Source organism: Pinus tabuliformis, chromosome 6, assembly GCF_031772625.1.
Source record: "Pinus tabuliformis cultivar Carrire ecotype Pingquan chromosome 6, CPIR1, whole genome shotgun sequence".
Taxonomy (NCBI): Eukaryota; Viridiplantae; Streptophyta; class Pinopsida; order Pinales; family Pinaceae; genus Pinus; species Pinus tabuliformis.
The window spans coordinates 1,579,030,177-1,579,052,740 of NC_142292.1; the positions used below are offsets into that span (position 1 = coordinate 1,579,030,177).

General features: G+C 39.9%; 1 protein-coding gene across 3 annotated transcripts in view; it reads right to left on the reverse strand.

The window, feature by feature from the left end:
• Positions 1-22,564, reverse strand: part of LOC149264840 (uncharacterized) — a 292,062-nt gene that overhangs the window by 24,204 nt on the left and 245,294 nt on the right. For all 3 annotated transcript variants that reach the window (XM_089390565.1, XM_089390547.1, XM_089390556.1), the window contains 2 exons: positions 20,097-20,294; positions 19,813-19,904 (listed from right to left, as the gene is read on the reverse strand). In XM_089390565.1, coding sequence (XP_089246691.1) covers positions 19,813-19,904; positions 20,097-20,294 — 290 coding nt within the window. The remainder of the gene's footprint in view (positions 1-19,812; positions 19,905-20,096; positions 20,295-22,564) is intronic.

The window sequence follows — 22,564 nt, forward strand, 5'->3', positions numbered from 1 at the left end:
TTGAGAAGACCTGAGAATGTAAACGACATCGCCGTTGCTGGGGATCGAACCCGGGTCACCCGCGTGTTAAATCGTGCACTCTCTCCGTCGAATGTCTATATTTGCCGTTGCCTGAGAAATTCTCATAATCTTTCCTTCAGATTAGAGCCTATTCACCAAAGTTGTTACGTTAAAACCTAATGTGGTCGCGTAAACCGTTGTCAGATCAAGCCCGACGCGGATATAAGGCGGTGATTCCATCCGTATGCAGGAATTATTTAAATCAGTTGCATATATTATGACCTTAGGATAGGATAGATAGCGCATAAATGAAAGAAACTATAGAAATAAAATGAATAATTTAGTTCAAACTTGGTAACATCGAATTTAAAGTTTAAAGTTTTTCAGCGCAAGGCTCTTAAGCTTGTGGTCGTGGGTTCGAGCCCCACGGTGGGCGTCCGGAGGAAGGCATCAACGGTTTTCCGATTATCTGTTTAAAAAGCTTTCTTTATAATGTAGAAATACATCCTCTCCTATTTTTTTTTTTTGCGCAGTCAGTTTAAACGTCTTTCCAAGCCACAATGTAATGTGGGGAAAGGGAGCTCCTGTACGCGCACGCGTGTCATTGTTAGTTAACATTAAATGTCAACTGGCCGTCGCTTATGATTTACTTTATTCATTGCAGTCATAAAAGATCGTTTGACCTTGAATATTAGGAGATTCATCTTTGCTAGAGTCAATATGTCATTTTATACGGTCACAAAACAAGAACCCCTCACACGCCCTACATCTACTAGTTTATCAGAACAAGATATCATTATATTGACCTTGACAAATTTATTTTCGTGGGATACACACATGACAGTTAATGATTAATTCAGTTGTATCAAACTACAGGAGCACATTGATCGCTGACAACCAACAATGCATACTCTAAAATTCCTTTTATGCTTCAATTAACTGAATTTTTATCATCCAAGGAAATTAATAACACTGTTTTCTTTATTTTTTTAAATTATACCCAGGAATGAATAGTGAGAATTGGATAAAGGCAACCACCTGTTGAACAGAGTTCATGCTTTGAGGCTTTTTCTTCCTCATGCCTTGTATAGCTGTGCACGAATGGTTAAAATCGATTAGTATATATATTGGAATCAACTATTGAAAAAACATTTTCAAGTATGCCATTTGTTTTGAAATACTGTTCTTTATATTCAACGAAAAGTTGTTTGTGAGTTTCTTTATCATCTTATCATGTCAATTCAACTTGGGTTGTCATCATCACATCCTTTTCTGGCCTGTTTCAGGTGAATTTTAGTTGTATTTCTTGTGATTGAACACATTCACAAAAATTCCCTTTATCTCTATCTTCTGCATGCAGCTCTCTTCATTTTGCTTCTATCAGCACTGTTTTTTCAAGTCAATTTATGAGATGTGATCAATGTTATCCTCTCACTTGAAATGCTGGAAGTACCCTGTTTAACTGACTACTCACATAGGACAGAAAGAATACCAATTATGTAAATATTATATAGTTTATGTTATCTAATTAATTTTGTGACTATATATAAACAGTTTTAAATCATTAACCTTTTATTTCCATACAAATTATTTAGAATATTTCAGCGAGAAGTCGGATTTGTTCCACAGGTTTGGAGTCTAGTATATATATATATACTTTCCAAAACCTCAGTTAGAGAACGAAATTGTACTAAATACATCCTTGGACGGAACCATTTTCACAGAACTGGTTCTCGAAATCATAAATCATTGTTGTCCTCCGCTTAAAATCCAATCTACTTTTATGATTCACTGATGAACTTTGCCTCTTCTAGATTTTAATCAGGACATGTCTATGGTAAATTTTACGGCTAAAGGTCAAACGAATATGGAAACAACACAACCCTTCTTTTGGATTAAATCCATATCCAAGTAATATATTCGGGAGATAGATATATATGACCGCCTTAAATGTAATAGTCAGATTGGGGTATGACAAGTATGTTACCAATGAACATTATAAACGAGACATCTAACATTTTCATTTTTGTGAATGTTATTAGGTAAATAAACTTTAGATGTCTTACCTTAGGAGCTAATAAACATACACTTCTGCATTATTCATATTAGGATAGAATACCCTGCATTAGGACAAGGAGGTCGCGAGACCACCCTCCTTGACCTCGGTACCAGTAAGATCCGCCTAGCGGGTAAAAATAGCAAAACTATACCCGTTTATAAATGTGATGTTGCAAAGAAAATTGTGTGTTAAAATTCGGTTATCCACCTCAAATTTTTTTTTTTTTTATATATATAAATTTTATTGTGTGTTCAGGGACCATTACCATGGTAAGGACGTATGAGCGACGACGACGTGACCAGGCAACATCATCACCATTAATGCCGCCACCGTCGCCATCATCATCCCCATCACCTTCGTCACCACCAAGACCACCGTCAACATCAAACGCTCCAACGCCAGAGTTGACTGTGATAATGAACTCTTTGGAAGCCTTATTGGAGACATTAAAGGAATCAACTAAGGCTAAAAACAAAGAGGAATTTCAGCATGTAGCCACCAGTTCAGCGGAACCAAATAATTTGGAGCCCAGAGGATCGAGAGAAGACATCTCTAGAGAGCTTCAGAAAATTAGACTCCCAGAATTTTCGGGAGGTCGAGCTGGTGAACGCGCTGAGGCATGGTTGGAAGGGATGAACCGGTGCTTTAGGTTAAGAGAATATTCGCCTTCAGCAAAAACAAAGATTGCCGTGTTTCAACTAAAGGAAAGTGCCTTGATTTGGTGGGGAAATCTGGAAAAGTAGCTGCACCTTACATCGGATAATGTTCCTTGGGAACTATTTGAGGAAAGGTTCCGTGCAAAATATTTACCTCCATACTTTCAACAACAGCAAGCCAGAGCCTTTCATACACTAATTCAGGGAAGTAAAACGGTGGAAGAGTACGAAATAAGGTTTATGGAGCTGGTAAAATACATTCACTACTTAGACTCTGATGAACGTCAAGCTGAACGCTTCATATTTGGGTTAAATCCTCGCATCAGAGCCTTGGTAAGTATGTGGAAACCATCATCTGTAGCCGAGGCAGTCGAATGTGGCCGTTATGCAGAAGAGCACCTTGGAATCAAAAAGGATATGGGGCCAGCAGGGCCTTTACAATCAGGATTTCCAGGGAAGGCTCCCCGGAACTTTTTCAGAGGAGGTAGCTCGAGGCCACCTTACGGTAACAGGTTTACCCCAAGTGTGGGGACAAGAGTTCCCATGGCAGTAAACACTATAGCCGCGGAATCGTCCAACACCAGACCATGGGCATCGCGAGGGACTACCGGTAGAGGAAGGAGTGCGAGAGGAATCAACATGGGAGGACGCGGCTCGTTCTCTAGAAATTCACACCTTGATTCAAGAGGATCAGCGCAGCTCAATTGTTGGGGATGTGGGGGGCCGCATTTCCAGCGTAACTGCCCAGAAGCTTCATCGAATATATTGCAAAGGACTGGGAAGGAGCCGATATCAGCCAATCGAAGTAATCATAGAATTCATGCAGTAGTCAACCACGACCAAGCAGCCCATCAATCCACTGTAGTGGAATCTTCAGGTATTATCAATGGCGTAAAACTCAAAATCTTATTTGATACTAGTGCCACAAATAGTTTCATTTCGTCATATGCATTAAACAAATGTGGGTTGGTAGCTCGTAGACAAAATGATTTCCACTAAGTGGAAATGGCCTCAGGAGAACTCCAAACCGTGGGCTTGAGTGTGGATCAATGCAAAATTGACCTAGGGGTCTGTTCGACTAAACTAAAAGTCTATGTCACAGCCTTAGGAACGTATGATCTTATCATAGGTATGGATTGGCTGGAAGCTCACCAAGCTTGGGTGGACTGTTATGGAAAAAGGATTCTGGGCATAAATGACGAGGGAGAAGTAATCCAAATTCAAGGAATCAAGAGGGAAGTTTCTTTACGCTACATTTCGGCAATGCAGGTGAAGCGTTGTTTAAGAAAGGGTTGTCAGGTTTATGCAATTCACGAAGTAAGCCAGGAAAAAGGGCCATCCTTAGAACAATATCCGGTGTTAGCCGAGTTTCCGGATGTATTTCCGAAGGAACTATCTGGATTACCCCCGGTAAGAGAATTGGATCTCACTATTGAATTAAAGCTAGGTACCCAACTGATCTCTAAAACGCCTTATAGAATGACAGCTCCAGAACTTCAGGAACTGCAAATCCAGTTGAAGGAACTACTCGATATAGGGCTTATCCGGCCCAATACCTCACCTTGGGGCGCTCCTGTAATTTTTGTGAAGAAAAAAGATGGATCCTTAAGATTATGCATAGACTATCGAGACTTGAATCGAGCTACAGTAAAGAATCAATACCCTATGCCGCGAATCGATGATCTTTTCGATCAAATGAAAGGAGCTGCTGTCTTTTCAAAAATTGACCTTCGATCAGGGTATCATCAGCTAAGGATCTCTGAAATGATATCTCTAAGACTGCATTCCGGACATGTTTTGGGCACTATGAATTTACTGTGGTACCATTTGGGTTAACAAATGCGCCAGCCGTATTCATGAATCTTATGAACAGTGTTTTCCGTCAGTATCTTGATAAATTTGTACAAGTCTTTTTAGATGATATTCTCATCTATTCCAAGAATGAAGAAGAGCATGAAGAGCATTTGCGGATAGTATTGTCCTGCCTTAGAGAACGTCAGTTATATGGAAAACTGTCCAAGTGTTCTTTCTTTCAGGAAAAGATTCGTTATTTGGGTCACATCATATCATGTGAAGGGATTTCAGTAGATCCTGAGAAGGTAAAAGCGATCATGGAATGGCCAATACCGAAAAATGCACATGAGATACGAAGCTTTATGGGTTTAGCAGGTTATTACCGGAGATTTGTGGAGGGATTCTCCAAAATCGCAAAGCCAATCACAACCCTTCAGCGTAAAGGTGTTAAGTATGAGTGGACCGAGGAATGTAATAAAGCATTCTCTGAACTCAAAAGACTACTCACCAGTGCACCAATCCTAAGAGTCCCTGATATGGGCAAAGACTTCACGGTATGTACTGATGCATCCAAGCAAGGGCTGGGTGCAGTGTTGATGCAAGATAAGGGAGTGATAGCTTATGCTTCCAGAAAGCTAAAACCTCATGAAGAACTCTATGCTACTCACGATTTAGAATTGGCCGCTGTAATGCTAGCTTTAAAGATCTGGAGACACTATCTGGTGGGACGAAATTTTACACTTAAAAGCGACCAACTAAGTCTACAATATTTATTCACCCAAAGAGACTTAAATGCCAGGCAAAGACGATGGAGTGAATTCCTAAGTAAATATGACTTCGGAATATCATATATTAAGGGAAAAGAAAATGTAGTAGCCGATGCCTTAAGCAGGAGACCCCAGATATTTTTTCTCATACCCATTAAAGTGGACTTAAGACAGCGAGTACTGGATCGTCTTATAAAAGACAGCTGGTATTTAAAGGTGAGGGCAAGTCTTGAGGGAATTAAGGCAAAAGAATCTAAATTTGAAGGTTATGAATTAGAAAACGATGGGATCCTACGATTCCATGGAAGGATGTACATTCCTGATGATAAAGATCTTCGAGATACCATCCTTGGGGAAGCTCACAAAGCAGTATATTGTGCTCATCCTGGAGTAGGGAAAATGTATGCGGATACCAAGAAACTCTTCTTTTGGGCAGGCATGAAGCGTGATATCGCTCAATTTGTTGCAAAATGTTTGGAATGTCAGCAAGTAAAGGCAGATCATCGTCACCCAGCGGGCCTCTTACAACCCCACGACATTCCTATGTCTAAATGGGAGACCATTTCTATGGATTTTATCACTGGACTACCTCTTACTTCTCAAAGACACAATGCCATTCTGGTAGTGGTGGATAAATTAACAAAGAGCGCCCATTTCATTCCGGTAAGAGATACTTATGATGTTGCTGACGTAGCTCGAGTATTCATAAATGAAATTATCAGATTTCATGGAGTACCTAAGAAGATTATATCCGATAGAGATTCGCGATTCACTTCCAGATTCTGGACTTGCATGCAGACAGCCTTAGGTACTCAGCTAAATTTAAGCACTGCTTACCATCCTGAGACTGATGGGCAAACTGAAAGAGTAAATCAGGTACTTGAAGACATGTTGCGAATGTATGTGATGGATCAGCAATCACACTGGGAAAGGTATTTACCCTTAGTCGAATTCGCATACAACAACAGTTACCACAGTTCGATTGGGATGCCTCCATTTGAAGCTTTATATGGCAGACCTTGCAGAACATCGTTAAGTTGGGACAGGTTAGAAGATCGAGTGATAATAGGACCAGAATTAATCCATGAAATGGAAGCGCAGGTCAGACAGATTAGACAACGATTAAAGGAAGCCCAGGATAGACAAAAGAGTTATGTTGATGCTCACCGAACTGATAGGAGGTATGAAGTAGGGGATCAGGTCTTCGTCCGCATCAAACCAAATAAAAGTACTATTCGATTCGGAAAAGGGACAAAGTTGTCACCCCGATTTATAGGACCGTTTAAAGTCGTGGAAAGAGTTGGACCTGTTGCCTATCGTCTTGCCCTGCCACCTCACCTGCATAGAATTCATAATGTATTTCATGTTTCTGTATTAAGACATTATATAGCTGATCTATCTCATAACATCCAGTGGAAAGAATTGCAGGTATCGGACGAGGGAGTCATAACGGTCGAACCATTACGTATACTGGAACGTAGAGTTCGACAGCTGAGGAACCGTCTGGTGGACCAAGTTAAGGTCCAATGGGACAAGTATAGTCCTGGATCAGCAACTTGGGAGAATACAGAGGACATATGCCAGAGATACCCTAATTTATGTCCATTTTGAAGAACCTTACACTATGTTTAGTATATATTTACTTCACTACAATCAGGGACTCAAAAACATTTTGAATGATTATGGATAAACATGAAATTTTGTGGCATAATATATGTTTAATTCCTGCTGGTACATGGATACCAAAATAATATATGTTTAATTCCTGCTGGTACATGGATACCAAAACAATATATGTGATTTATTTTACTAAATTATAAATGTTGAAGTAAAGTTAAGACAGTTGAATAAGTTTTCTTCTGATAAAAATTAAGATATTATAGATCTGATTTATTTTATTTTAGTATGATCAATGGGATAGAAATCAGGAAGTGAATACATTCTAGATGAACGTCAAAAGACGTGCTTGGAATATGGCAAAATATGTTATGCTGTAGTGTCATATGTGAATAATACATGAGTTATTTTGAATATGCTGATGCACATTTTACAAATGCATGGGTAAGTGTATGATTGCAGATAAATGATCCAATTTCCGAGATGACCACGTGATGACAGAACCTCAGAACAATTAAAGCTCAAAGTGATCCTATGATAGGGTAGTAGCCCTAATTCTACTGGGAGGGGTGGAGGTGTTACCCACCGTTTATCCTCCGAACCCTGGAGTCATGGGAGGACTGTGCGAGTCACGCTCCCCTAGACGTGTGATGATGACTGCCGGATGCCTACTGGGAATCAGGTCTGTATAACCGACGCTGTCACCTTAGTGTTTATGAATGGTTAGGTCAGTAAAATTGACGCCATGGCATACTCCAGTAGAGGACGGATAGGATGGGAGCAGAAGAGATTAGGGAGGATAGGATGATTTTGAATAGCTTGGGGACCGGGATAGAAAAGGTCATGTCCATTAAAACCTTGAACTTAAAACTCTAAACTTCGGGACGAAGTTCTCAGAAGGGGGGGTGTATGTAACGACCCAGCTAAATTGATCCATTATATAAAGTTTTAAACCTTATAATAAAACCAAATGTGATGAAATTTAAACAATAAATGTGTTAAGTTTTATAAATAAAATTTAAATTTATAAACATATATAAGTTAAATTTTATAAAATATATAATTAAACTTTATAATATATATATATTAAATTTACAAAATACATAATTGAACTTTATAATATAAATTTTATATACTATATAATGGAACTTTATGATATATATATATAACTTAAATGTTATAAAGATATATGGCTGAACTTATAAGTATACATATGCTAAGCGTGAAACACAACCTATGCTAGCATACCTAAAAAAATCATTAAAGGATCCATTAATAGGGGCGCGTCCAACCAACTGAGAACTTATAGCAGAGCGCCCTTTTGCCAGGAAAAGATCTGAGGGTTAAATTGCATGGAGGGCGTGTCAAGTGGAGGGAAGGCGGTGGCTGCAGGTAGGAGGGCGGCCACCGCCAGGCCCGGAGATAAAAACCAGCAGCCTGGATCGAGAAGGGGGGAGAAAAACCAGAGAGGGGCAGAGAGAATCGGAAGCAGAATTTCACCAGGAGAAAACCAAGAGAAGATAATTATCTATTGGAAGAGCTTTAAGCGTCTGAGGTTCTGGGCACGGAGGGACAGAGAGCTTCTGTTGAGCAGCTTTCTGGATTGAGCAGCTAGGTTTGCTCAGTCTGGTTGGGTGGTATTGGTCTCCCGGAGACTGGATCAAAATAGCCACGACATCACCAGCAGAATCAGCAGCACCAGCAGAATTAGCAGCAGTTAAGGTAAGTACAAATTTAAATTCTTCAGGCTTTCTGTATTTCAGATTCTAGTTATTGTGTTTGGGTATTACAAAAATGGTCTTCTTACCTTCATTGTTCTATCTCCTTAACTTGTCTTCGTTACCCTTTTTCTTCCCTTGTCTTTGTCTTTTTAGCCCTCCTCTAGCATGCAGATTTCAGAGTGAAGTTGTATGTGATCTTTTGGAGTGGACAACCTCTATAAATAGAGGTTTGTCCCTCCAATTAAGCTGACATGACAGTCTTAAAGCCGACTTGACAGTTTTTCTCTATAATTCAATTTTACTCGTCGTTTTGCTACTTGTAGGCTTCGTTGTTGCTAAGAGAGGATTTGACCATGCTAAGAGGTGTTCCCATGCACTTGTATGATGACTTACATGATGTACCATACCCTCAAAAGGTCTTATCATAATTACATTTTGACTTTGACTCTCTAGAAGCACTTCAAAATGTGCTTGACCTATTTTCAATGAGCAAGAAACTGATTGACAAATAATACAAAAATAATTTCTCTTTTCTTGAATAAGTACAAATATCAAAATTACATATATGAAGACCGAACCTAGTTACATTTTCTCCAACACTCCCTCTTAACTATGGAGGTATTCATACAACATCACAAGGTGTTTGGAAATTTTCAATCTTGAAGAATTCACATAAGAGAAACCAGATTAGCAATCCATCTGTTATAGCATCATATCCATCAGCATTGTCATAGTGCAAGGACTTGACTAACAACTCCATCTCTTTACGATACCATGAGCTACAATGCTGGCGAGACCAATGATTTATAAACACCTTCATCATTGTCTCTCAAGGTACATACCCACTCGGGTGTTCTCGAGTATGACCTTCTAGGACTATTCTTATCTTGGGTTCCCAACCCTCAAAGAATATCGGTCCTCTTGCCTACTCTTGTCTTGGATTCCCTACACATCCTCAAAGAGTATCAGATGCCAGATGATTACCTAATCCTCCCATTATTTCTTCCCAAGTGAAGACAAGAATGTTGTGTCTATATTGTGTCTACATTTCCATTCATGGCCTTCATCTAGACTTACAGTTGTTAGTCTTGGTCTAGTGCATGACCCACGAAATGGAAAACACAATTGTCACTCCTTTGTAGGGTGATCCAAAACTCCCTCTTGATCAGGGATTTGTCAGAGCTCCCTCTTAACTGGGGACTCTTTCCTTCCTCAACAACTTCTTCTTCGCGGGTCCTTCAGCTGCATGATCTTCTTCCTTTCTTAATGTCATGAAGTCTTCGATCAAACTTCTTCTCGGTAGGGTACCATCCATCGATCACTTTCCTTCTTGATTTGTCATGTCATTGCTTCGTGGAAAGTGACTATCAGGTTCTTCTTGTCATCTTGGCTACTCCTTTGTCATCTTGTCCATGCTTCAGAATGCTCTCCTTATGGATGCTCCATCGTACTTGCTAGTTTGTATGCTTTGACCTAGTAGCCCATCATGACTTCATCCTGATATTGTGTTTCCTTCTGTTGGATGGCTTCTTCATCACGACATCTTCATAGAGTAGAATCAGTTATCTGCACCTTTTATATTTCCAAGACCTTCATAGATGTCAAGGGTCCTTTCTTCCTTTATCAGAGTTGTCTTGCTTTCTTTCGAGAGATATCTTTCAAGGCATTTTGTTAGATAGTGAATCTTGGTGATCATGGTGTTCTTCACATGCTTGATCTCTTTCTTCATTTGCTTCTTCTCAGATAGATAGGTCAACCATCTAATGCTTCTTGTGGAATCATTCCTTCATTGCTTGCTTTCTAGACTTGTCGGCATTTCTTTACTTCTTAGTCAACAATCTTATGCTTCTTATGTGAGCATGTTCTTTTGTTGGCCTTCATTGCATTGTGGTACATGCCTTCGAGCATGTTCTTGGTGAAAGAGATTCTTTCATGCTTGATCATGTTATAGAACTATACCCATGACTTAATAATATACAACTGAAAACATGACTTAAACTTTGATGCATACATACCTCATCTTGATCCTCCTTGATCATCCTTTGGTGTGGCCCTTCTTGCTTCATCTTAGCTTGCCTGCATATCATCCTTTTCTTGAATCCCATGAATGGGATTCCCAATGAGACATTTGCCTTGGTTCACGAACCTTCTTTTGAAGATTCCATCATAGGATCTTAAAGATCCTTGCCTTGCAAATGTTTCCTTCCTTTGATGATTTAGGTCTTCTAAGATTCTTATTATGATCAAGTTTTCTTTCATCATGTATGAGGTCCTATACTAGGTATGCTCCTTCTACATGAATATCTTGAGCTATATTTTCCATGCTCCTATATTCTAGAAGATATTTCTACTTATGCATTTTTGTTCTTCTCATAAATGCTACATCTACATGAGTGTCTAGAACTCTATGTACGTCATGTTGCTAGATTCTAGAGGGTGATTCTAGCCATGCAATTTAATTTATTCCTACATGCTCCTATTCTACTCAAAACTTTGAAAGAAGTCTAGAACTGAAGAGTTTGACCTAGTCATAGTAAAGATTCGGAGGATCTTCCTTCCTTTGCTTCTTTCCTTCTTCTTTCATCTCTTGAGTTATGTGAGCTTCTTCCCTCTTTCTTTTGTTATTGTTGTCCTTCTTAAGCTTAGGACAAAACCTTCTGTAGTGTCCATATTCTTGGCATCCCAAACATTGGATCTTGGACATGTCTTTGTTGTTTGTTCTTCGTTGACCAAACTTGCCAAAATTACCCTTTCTTTTGGCCATGCTAGCAAATGCTTGCTCCTTTGATCCCACATCTTCATTTGCCTTAAGTCTGGTTTCCTCTGTTCTGCATAGAGACCATATTTCACTGAGAGTGTTTGCTTCCTTCTTGGCATAAATGCTAGATGTGAAGTTTCCCCACTCCTCAAGTAGAGCATTGAGTACAACAGTTGTCATCTCTCTGTCAGACATGACTCCCCCAAGCTCTTGAAGTTGATCTCTCATTTCAGAGATTTTCATGCAGTAGGGAGCTATTCCTTCCTTTGTTATCTTCATCTTGTATAACTCATTCCTTAGAGATATTACTTTTCCGGTTGTGGTACCACGAATAGCTCTACTAGCTTATCATAAATTTCTTTTAATGTCTCAAACTTGGAGACATATGGAATGAGAGTCTTTGATTGATTCTATCAGAATCCTTTGAGCTCTTGTCTCATCCCTATTGTACTTGGCTAAGGCTTGAGTTTGTTCCTCAGCAGGGATAGTGATGTTCCCTTTAGCATATTCTACGAGTTCATTCTCCTTGAGAAGTAGATCAGTCCTCTTCTTCCTCTTCTTCCATGCAAGAAAGTTATTGGTCCCTACCAATTTATTGCTTTCCTTGCAAAAAGACATTGATGTATATTCAAAAGGGGACATGTACTTACTCGATAGATTTTGAGATGTAATGGAATTGCTTCCTCCTTGCAAGCTTGGTGGCTTGTCTTTTCTGGATCTTGATGCTCTTCAAGTTGCCTTCTTCAAGTGGACTTGCTTGATGATGAAATTTGCTTGATGACTTGTACCTTGATGTAGATCTTGCTCCAATATGCTCTTCTTTGTAGGTGCCTTTATATAAGGTTCCTCTTATAGGTTTGTAAACCTCCTTGGTGAATGATGGATTACAGACTCTTCTTGTCCTTGAAGTGATTTGAGACTTCTCGGCTTGATGCTTCAACTTTGTAAATGTTTCTCCTTGATGAGTGTTCTTGAGTTGCCCTTTCCTTGATGTGTTACCTTAGCTCCGATACCATGTTAGAGAATCTAGGGAAAAGTAGTGTAAAGTGATTTTCTGTTGCTTGATAGCAATTTGTGATGTGTTTTTACAATTTATCTTCTTCTTATTATTAATGTGTGTGTTTCATCAATCTGCTACCAAAACAAAATAACAAGAACAAAAAGTTTGGCTCTCTGCCAGGGACAAACCCTCTCTACTCTTGAGAGGAAAACCCTTTGTAAGATTTCTCTTATTGAAGCTTCTTATTTGAACAACTACCAAACCCTAGACCCTTGACTAGGATATCCTATAAGCATAAGTCAAATCCTTCTTTCTGCACTGTCACTTCCGGCACATCTTCCGCCACTTTGTCTTCCAACACTTTGTCTTCCAATTAGAGTCCTTTTCACCTTAGAGAGATAGACTCCTTCACTAAGCTTGTTAGTCTTTGGAGGCTTGATCTTTCACCCAAATACAAAAATTGTTTGTTGTCATACCCTTGCTGCACCTCGCACGTGTCACTATTTAGCCCTAGAAACACTCCTTCATACATTCAATTTGTTGCTTCATTACTTCGTTGGAGAGCCCTTCTTCCTCGCTGGAATAGGAGGCCTTTGTAGGCCTAGACTAGCCCAAACCCTAAAGAATATACCACTGTAACTTTAATGTTGATCTAGCCGTAGTTTGTCCTTTATTCCTCCACACGTGTGGCTGTAGCTGCTTCAGAAATGGTCTCCTTACCTTCGTTGTCCTGTCTCCTTAACTTGTTGTCTTCGTTACTCTTTTTCTGCCCTTGTCTTCATCTATTTAGCCCTCCTCTAGCATGCAGATTTCAGAGTGAAGTTGCGTGTGATATTTTGGAGTGGACAGCCTCTATAAATAGAGGTTTTTCCCTCCAATTAAGCTGACATGACCGTCTTAAAGCCGACTTGACAGTTTTACTCTATAAATCAATTTTACCCATCGTTTTGTTGCTTGTAGACTTCGTTGCTGCTAGGAGAGGATTTTACAATGCTTGGAGGTGTTCCCATCACCTTGTATGATGACTTACATAATGTAACATGCTCTCAAAGGGTCTTATCATAATTACATTTTGACTTCTAGAAGCACTTCAAAATGTGCTTGACCTATTTTCAATGAGCAAGAAACTCATTGACAAATAATACAAAAATAATTTTTATTTTCTTGAATAAGTACAAATATCAAAATTACATATATGAAGACCGAACCTAGTTACATTTTCTCCAACAATATTTTACTCTCGTTATATTAATGTTAGGAACCTAGTTGTGCATGTTGATTTCTAGTAGCATCGAATGTGCTCTAAGCCTCAAAATCTATAGGTAGGCTAGGACACATGTATTCCACAATACCCAGAAATCGTTTTGGGAAATTCCACTTGGAGACAGTTTAATTAAAACAATTAATAATTTTTAATGGATGCCTAAGTCTAAACTTAGGAAATTAAAATAAGTAACGAGTATCAATCAAACTAAGGGTGAAACTTCTAGAAGATGACGAGGATCAAGCCAAAATGATCTAATCCATTGATTAGAATCTAATCTAGGTCGTTGGTTCTCAACAAGAAGATTATAAGAGAAGGCTTGATGGGCATTTGGAAAACATATCCAAGAGAGATCAAGAGATCGGATTTCTTAGAGAGGGCAACGAAGCAGTTACTAGAGAATGGGGAAGGGATAGTTCCGGTTGGAGAGTTTCCTGATCCGGGAATACATCTCAGAGAAGGCAAAGAGAGATCCAGAAGAGGTAGCACATAGACCACGCTGGGCAGCGTAAGGCCAAGCAGAGGCAGCGTAGAGCTTTAGAGGGAGTTCGAATTTTAGCTAGGAGAGGCGAGTTTCAATGCAGGAAGTCGGGGTGTGAAACTGGAAGACTTGAAGTTCGAATCTCCAGCCAGCAAGAGATCCAAGAAGAGGTGACGCAGATCCCCAGGGAGGTTGATGCAGAACTGCGTAGGTTGATGAAGTAGCTGCGCAAAACCATCGTGGGGCCAACCATCCAGGGCTTGGATCAGTGTCGAATTGCCAGTGATAGTGTGAGGTATTTCTCACTAATCTTCTGCCAGTTAGATTCTCTATATTGGATAGCCAGTAAGGCATCCAAAGATTGTATTCAGAAAACTACTACTTAATAATACAAACCCTCAACTGCTGTACCAGTTTTCCCACAATGGGTTTTTCCGGGGGCATTTGTCCAAAAATAACGGTGTCATGTGTTGTGTATTTCTTTCTTACTCAGTTTCTTGTTTCCGCATTTAATTTAATTGGTGAAGGTTGCATTGTATTCGTTTCGGTATTTGTTGTAGGATGCAGTAAATAATTTGTTCAGTAATTAACAAACAGAAGAAACTTAATCAGTTGTTGCAGTAGAAATTTGGGCCTTCCAAATTTTCACATGGTATCAACGCAACGAGTGAAGCAAGAGAGCAGAGCCAGAAGAGCACGGCGCTAAAGAGAAGAAGTCGAAGTGTTGCATATAGCAAATCGAATTCCCAGAGGGATTGCGCAGTCCAAGCCAGGAGGGCAAAATTTTCGAGGAAAGTCTCTCTCTGAGTGAGTCGACAGAGAGGTAAGCTTTCCAGATCGAGATTTGTCAGCTGCAGAGGGAGTAACACAACAGAAGCTTCAATGCAGAGCAGTTTCTGGTGAGACGCAGTTTTCTGCAGCAGTTGCTGGGGCAGAAAAACGTCAAAAGGGAGAAGGAGACACTACCTTGAGGTAATTCTTCCTCAGAGGACTTCTAGCCAAGAACTCTCATTTCTCTATTGCTGAGCAGTAGCAGAGAGGAGCAGATCTGCTAACTCCAACAAGGAGTGCGTAGGCTAGCCTAGTGCTGCGCAAAGGAGAGAGGAGGCAATATGACATTTTCGTTGGCAAAGATGGTATCTAGTGGGTTAAGAGATCAAGATCGGTTGGAATGTGCATCAAACTATGTGATATCGAAGGGAAGGATCTCATGCCTTCTGGATGAGCACGATCTCAAAATCTACGTCGACAATGTGGTAGTTGTACCCACGGATCCAAATCCGCTCAAGAAGTACAAAAGTGAGATGGAAAAGGCCAAATGATTGATCCTTGACAAAGTGAGAGATCACGTAGTATATCACATTGTCAGCAAGGATTCTAATCGGCAGATGTGGAAAGCATTGGCCACGCTATACGAAAGATCTTCCGAGCAACAGAAGATGTACTTGGCGCAGAAGATGAGATCCACACAGATGCAGAAGGGGGAACGCATTGATCTATTCCTAACGAAGCTTCCGGAAATCCAAGACTCATTGGCAGTTGTGGGATCAACACCTCAGCCTACTGAGATGGTGAGGTTGGCTCTAAATTCAGTCCCAGAAGAATGGCAAGTTTTTGTCCAGAGTATCCTAGGCAAAGAGAGATTGTCAGGTTGGGAAGGAATGTGGGCCGCTCTTCAGCGGGAAGAGATGAGGAAAGACTTAGTCAAGTGCAGACTTGATAGCAGCAACAGCAGTGGGACGAAGCCCAAGGAGGAGGAAGAGAATGTGAAAATTCCTATAGACGAAGCCCAGGGAGGAGGAAGAGAATGTGAAAATTCCTATATCTAACAATCTCAGAAATCCTCCTGCAACCAACCGAATCTACTACACCTAGATTGTAAATTACATTACAAGCTTATTTCAGATTTCTTCTTGAAACATTTAAGTAAATTACTGAAGCAGCCTACACCAATTAAATATGATTCTAAAACATAGAAACTGAGCAAGGAAAATACAAACACATAGGACACAGTTATGTTTGGACAGAAGTCCCCGGAAAACCCCAATGGGGGAAAACCAGTGCAGCAACTCTGAGGGTTTATTATTATTAAGCAGTAGCAAATTTTGAATACATCATTGAATACCTCACAGGGTTATTCAGTTACAGAGAGAAATAATGGAAAAAGCTTTGTCAGTTTACCTCACACAATCACTAAGAAAAAGTCTCAGTTGTTCCAACTGCTGGATGAGGTGGCCCTGGCAGGCTCTGTGCTACCTCTACGTTGTCCTAGTGTCAACCCTCTCAGGCACAGCATCACCCAACTGGGGAATTGATCAGTAGCCCAAAGTCACTTCTCTCAACCTCCCAGTCTCACACCCCGGCTTTCGGCTGCTGAAACTGACCCTCTGCTCTGACTTTCAACTTTCTCTCTCTCCCTCTGCGTTGCTTCTGCGTGGCCCTTCTAGCCTTGCGTTAGCCTCTGCATTAAGGCTACTCGATCACTCTCTACCTCTCTCTGCTAATGATTCTTCGGCTGAGAATCTCCCTCTCTCTGGAAGCTATTATCCATGCCCCTCTGCTGCAAGAAAGCTCCTCAATCAATTTTCCTCCTAAGAACTTCTCACTTCAGAAAATCAATTTCCTCAATCTCTCTGTGTGTTTTCCAAATGACCCTCAAGCCCCTTCTTATATCAACCTGTTGGCAGCGTAGAACAGAGTTGGCAGCAGCGTAGTTGGCACAGAAAGGAGTTAACAGCGGCGCAATGGCTTTAGTGCCAACGTGATGAAAAGAGATTTTGGGGTAAACCAATTTCCCCTTTCTTTATAAATTTCGATCCTGAGGCCTAATGATGAAAGGAGATTTTGGGATCAACCAATTTCCCCTTTCTTTATAAATTTCGATCCTGAGGCCTGCGGGTTCTAAGACTTAAGCACATATTTAACGCTTTCAATAATTAGTAGGCCATAACCCACAGGCCTCAGGATCGAAAATTATAAAGAAAGGGGAAATTGGTTTACCCCAAAATCTCCTTTCATCACAACGCAAAGATTAGTAGTAGTCAGAACTCCAGCAACAGATGCATCATGCTAAACACCTGTTCAGTAATTTTGGATGCTTTTCCGTTGTTGATGCAGTAGCAACAACAGTTGGAGAAGGTTGCAGTGCAAATGCAGTGTTGGCAGTGACAGTGCCAAAAGCAGCACAAATGCAAAACTTATGAGGGTTGAAATACAGATGCAGTGTTGATAGTGGCAAGGTCAGCAGCAGTACAGATGCAACATTTGCGTAGTAGTTAGTGGGCAGCATTGTCAGACTTCAGCAGCGCAGAGGGAGATGTTACAGAGAAGGGTGATGCTTCAGCGGGTTGCATTACTAGAGCACACTCCTCGCTAAGAGGGAGTGCTGATTTCTGGTAGCATCGGATATGCTATAAGCCTCAAAATTTGCAAGGAGGCTAGGACACATGTATTCCACAATACCCATAAATCGTTTTGGGAAATTCCACCCGGAGACAGTTTTATTAAAATAATTAATTATTTTTAATGGATGCCTAAGTCTAAACTTAGGAAATTAAAATAATTAAAGGGTATTAATCAAACTGAGGGTGAAACTTCTAGAAGAAGACGAGGATCAAGCCAAAATGATCTAAGCCATTGATTAGAATCTAATATGGGTCGTTGGTTCTCAACGAGAAGACTATAAGAGGAGGCTTGATGAGCATTTAGAAAGCATATCCGAGAGAGATTAAGAGATTTGATTTCTTAGAGAGGGCAGCGCAGTAGTTGCCAGGGAATCAATTGAGGAGATTTTTTGCAGTGAGGGGCAGGGATAGTTCCGGTTGGAGAGTTTCTTGATTTGGGAATACATCGCAGAGGGGGTGGAGAGAGATCCAGAAGAGGCAGCGCAGAGGCCATGCTAGGCAACGTAAGGCCAAGCAGAGGCAGCGCAAAGCTTCAAAGGGAGTTTGAATTTCAGCTAGGAGAGACAAGTTTTAGTGCAAGAAGGTGGGATGTGAGACCGGAAGGCCTGAGGTTCGAATCTCTAGCTAGCAAGAGATCCAAGAAGAGATGACGCAAATCCCTAGAGAGGTTGACGCAGAATTGCGTAGGTTGACGCAGTAGCTACGCAGAACCAGCGTGGGGCCAGCAATCCATGGCTTGGATTAGTGTCGGATTGCCAGTGATAGTGAGGTATTTCTCACTAATCGTCTGGTAGTCAGATTCTCTGTATTGGTGAGCCAGTAAGGCATCCAAAGATTGTATTCAGAAAACTACTACTTAATAATACAAACCCTCAGTTGCTGCACCGGTTTTCCCACATTGCATTTTTCCGAGGACCTTTGTCCAAAAATAACGGTGTCATGTGTTGTGTATTTCTTTCTTGCTTGGTTTCTTGTTTCCACATTTAATTTAATTGGTGAAGGCTGCAGTGTATAAGTTTCGGTATTTGTTGTAGGATGGACTAAATAATTTGTTCAGTAATTAACAAATAGAATAAACTTAATCAGTCGCTGCAGTAGAAATTTGGGCTTTCCAGCTTTTCACACCGCATTCATTTGATATATATGTAATAAGCTAAGTTAATGATTTGCTAGGTGTTAGGTTCGCAGGAAAATTAATAGGGCTAACGAGGTGGGTAAAACTCAGGCTAGACTTTTGTTAACGCGCTTTTATTTATCCTTGCTAATATTTTGCATTTTAACATATGGCTCATGCCTTTTCCTTTCCTTTTGCTACATCAACCTCTTAGGGAAAAGTTTGCAAGCCCTTACTCAAGGATGAGGAAAATAGGGAACCAATGCCAGTGATAGATAACAATCAACCCAAAGATGGGATGTCGATATATGGGAAAATGGAAGGCGTTAAGTATGGATTACCATGGACATGCAACATCAATTAGAGCCTCCTAGATAGTGAGAAAAAGGACTCAAGGAAGGTCACACTAGACTAGCTGTAAGTGATAACAACCAAAGTGAAGCAAGGGAGCAAGTGTATAGTCAAAAGTGGTCTATCATCCAATTCAACCTGTAAATTGTAATCCATACTAGAATGCCCTAAACATAACATGAAAGCACTTGAATACAAAAATAGTTAATGTACCTCACATTTGATGACCTACCTTCATCGGATGAGCAGGCTAGATGAAGAAAGCATTGACTGGATAGTGGATGAGAGGGATCTAAGCTAGCTATATGTGGATCATGATAGGGCTGCTGGCTGGCAAGCTGAAATATTAATAGAAACATTTTCTCCTAGGGATCACCCACATGGGTGGGTAGCAGTCCTTATCATAGTATCTCTAATAAGCTCTTAGTGCAGCTTTAATACTTTATGGAGTAGATTCTATCACAAAAGAGCCATTACTACACATGATCCACCAGTGTGGAAAGGAAAGGTCAACTTTTGATACTTTATTGATCATCTGCATTAACGCGAATGAATAAGCAACAAGAGGGGCTTTTATCCTAACAAAATTATTCAGACATTTACAATATGCTATCCAAAATAACATAAAATTTCCCCTTTATACATTGACAATTTAAGTGCCTTACTACTGATATAAAAATTTACTGCATAACCATTCAAACATCAAATCAAGGCATATATTTCCAGAAATATAATGTCAATTACTCATGGTGAGCAAATAATTTGACTCTTCTCAGGTCAATTTATGGTTCTTTTATGTACTACTAATGAATAAATTTTTGCATACCTGCAAGATCTACTTATAGGTGTGTCCTCTATATTGAATTCTGCAACAACACCTCCACCTCCTTGCACAATAGGTGCAAAGCCTGCTGCTGGCTAAGGAAACCAAAACAGTAAACAGTAAATTAGCAATTAATCATGAAGAACTTAAGGAATAATACTTGAGTAATAATCAGAAACAAGATGCGGTTGAAAGAAAAGCTTGATATAGATGAACCATTACTGCAACAAAACAACTGTTATATATGAAATCTAACTGAGGAAATATCAAGATGATTTTTTCTGTACCTGCACAACTGCAGATGTGCCTACCACAAGCAAAAGGTCACACTTAATCAAAGCATTTTCTGCTCGATCTAGAACAGTTGGATCAAGGCATTCACCAAACCAAATGACATGTGGTCTTAATAACCCATTACACTTGCGACAGTGTGGAAGCTCTGCTACAGGAATTTGGGCATCCTTTGTGTGTGGATCTGGAGCACCCTGCAGAAGTATATACCTTGGTCATAGACTTGCACAAGTACAATCGCTCCTATACAAGGAAAGAATCTTGTATTACCTTTAGATCACACAATCTTATATTCTAAAGTATTTGAATAAACAACCTAGGCCAAAACATATTTCCTCAAACAAAACAAAATAGAGAGTAAGAAACTATGAAATGTATCTTCTAAACAGTCATTTCTGACAGCAAAGTCACCTAAGAAAACAAAAGACACTGACTAAGAACACTCCAACCTCTCAAGCTCTGGTATTTGTTTAAAAAAGACAGATTTTCACATGTACAATTTTTAGCATAGAAAAGCTGCACAATTTTGCTTCTAGCACCACCATATTTCTCATTCCAACCTCTGAAGAGACCATGCCCAAATCCAACCCAGGAGAACAGTAATATTGAAAAGGGGTAACATAAACAAAAGTCATCTTAGCCTCTAAATTATGAAAAATGTATCCATGCCCCTTTTGCATCTTCCACTAAGCAGAAGAAAAGGATGAACATTATATCAATGTTGCATGACTCGTACTCATATAGGACTCGTCACGGCATTGACTCGTCGACTCGGGAACGACCCTTATAAGACTTAGGAACAACCCTTATAAGACTCGTCAAAATACAAAAAAACGTTAAAATATGGTAAATTTTAAGCATAAAAGGGACTAGAGATTACATTCACAGTGATGAAACTAGGTCGAAGGGACTAGAGATTACATTCTTCGCCACTAAAGATGAAACTAGGTCAAAGGGACTAGAGATTACATTCTTCAAAACAAGCACATACAAGGGGCCCTGCAGAAGCAAAAATAAGATAAGGGGCTACCATCAAAACCACCACAACAGGAAATGAAATAAGCTCATAAACCATCAAACTTCACCAAGCAGGAGAAAGATAAAGCAATGATGAAGTTTAGAGAAAAGATGTTGATACTAGATAGGGGACATTAAACCTAGTTCAAATGAGGAAGGTTAGATTGACACTTTTCTACAAAACTCAGGAGGGACTTTGAGAAAAATGTATGAAAGCTGTACAGAAATTGAAATTTGATTAACATCCACAAATGACCAAAATAAGTTAACATGCATCAACAACTATAAAAGGAATGCAGGAATGCATAATGCATCTACCAGAAAAGAGCACAGTAAAAGAAAACTCTACTCTAAATCTAAATCAAACTCATGTGTAATAGAGTGCTAGCAAATAAGACGTGTGACCCCAAGAATGCAAGCTTAAAGGTCATTCAATTGAGTGATGGGTATGGCCAAAATTGCACCATAATAGAAAAGCATGTACACCCACCTCTGAAACTATTTTGAGTCAAAGGATCATTCCTGATCCCTCACTTTATTTTGGAGCATAACTGACATTTAGCAAGCATGTAACTTTCTTCTAAAGAGGTAATTTCCTTTCCAAGAAGGTGGTGGTGCAGAGAAATAAAGCCCATTGGTTGGTAGATACAAGTGCATTACTATACAAATCTTAAAAGAATTATAACGGAAAGAAATTGAAGATCTTTGGTCAAAATTCAAGAGGGTTTCAAGGACTATGGACATGGATGGCACATACAAGGTGAATAACTATATGCTTTTAGAACAGATGCACAGTAAAGTCACCCAGTCAATCAGCCATGGAGACCTTGATTCACAAGGGTAGAGCTGCAAAGAAGCCATTGGTAGTGGTTGGATGTGTACCTCAAGGAAGTAAAGATTTGAAAGAGCTAGATGGTATAAGTCTAATTGGAGTGCAATAGATTGATCACCTCATTTCCAAAAAAGAAAAAAAAGAAAAAAACTGAACATTTTGTGCCTTTTGAGGCTCGATGAGTTCTATACGGGTCCTATAGAATACTTGTGGGTCTTATACAGGTAGACGGGTTCTATAAGATACCCGCCGAGTCCAGGTCTTAAATGCAGGTTCTATGCGAGTGACCCGGCTCAGTATAGAACCCGCTAGACCCACGGGTACTCGCGGGTCTAATACGGGTCATGCTTCAATGCAATATATATCTAGAAGCATCCAACTTAAAGGGAGATGATGAGCTTGAAGGCAACTCCATTTAGAGTCTTCAAGAATATAGAAATGATACACCACAATCTCATGGATTTGAGTCAGCCAACCCCTAAGTAACATGAATACTCTTTGCTTCATGATTTTCATTATATAGTTGTGATAATTTTCTCGCAAAATTGAGGCAAAAGTTGGGTCTACATCATACCACTATTTCCATTCTTCATAAGCAAAGCATATCAAGGATGT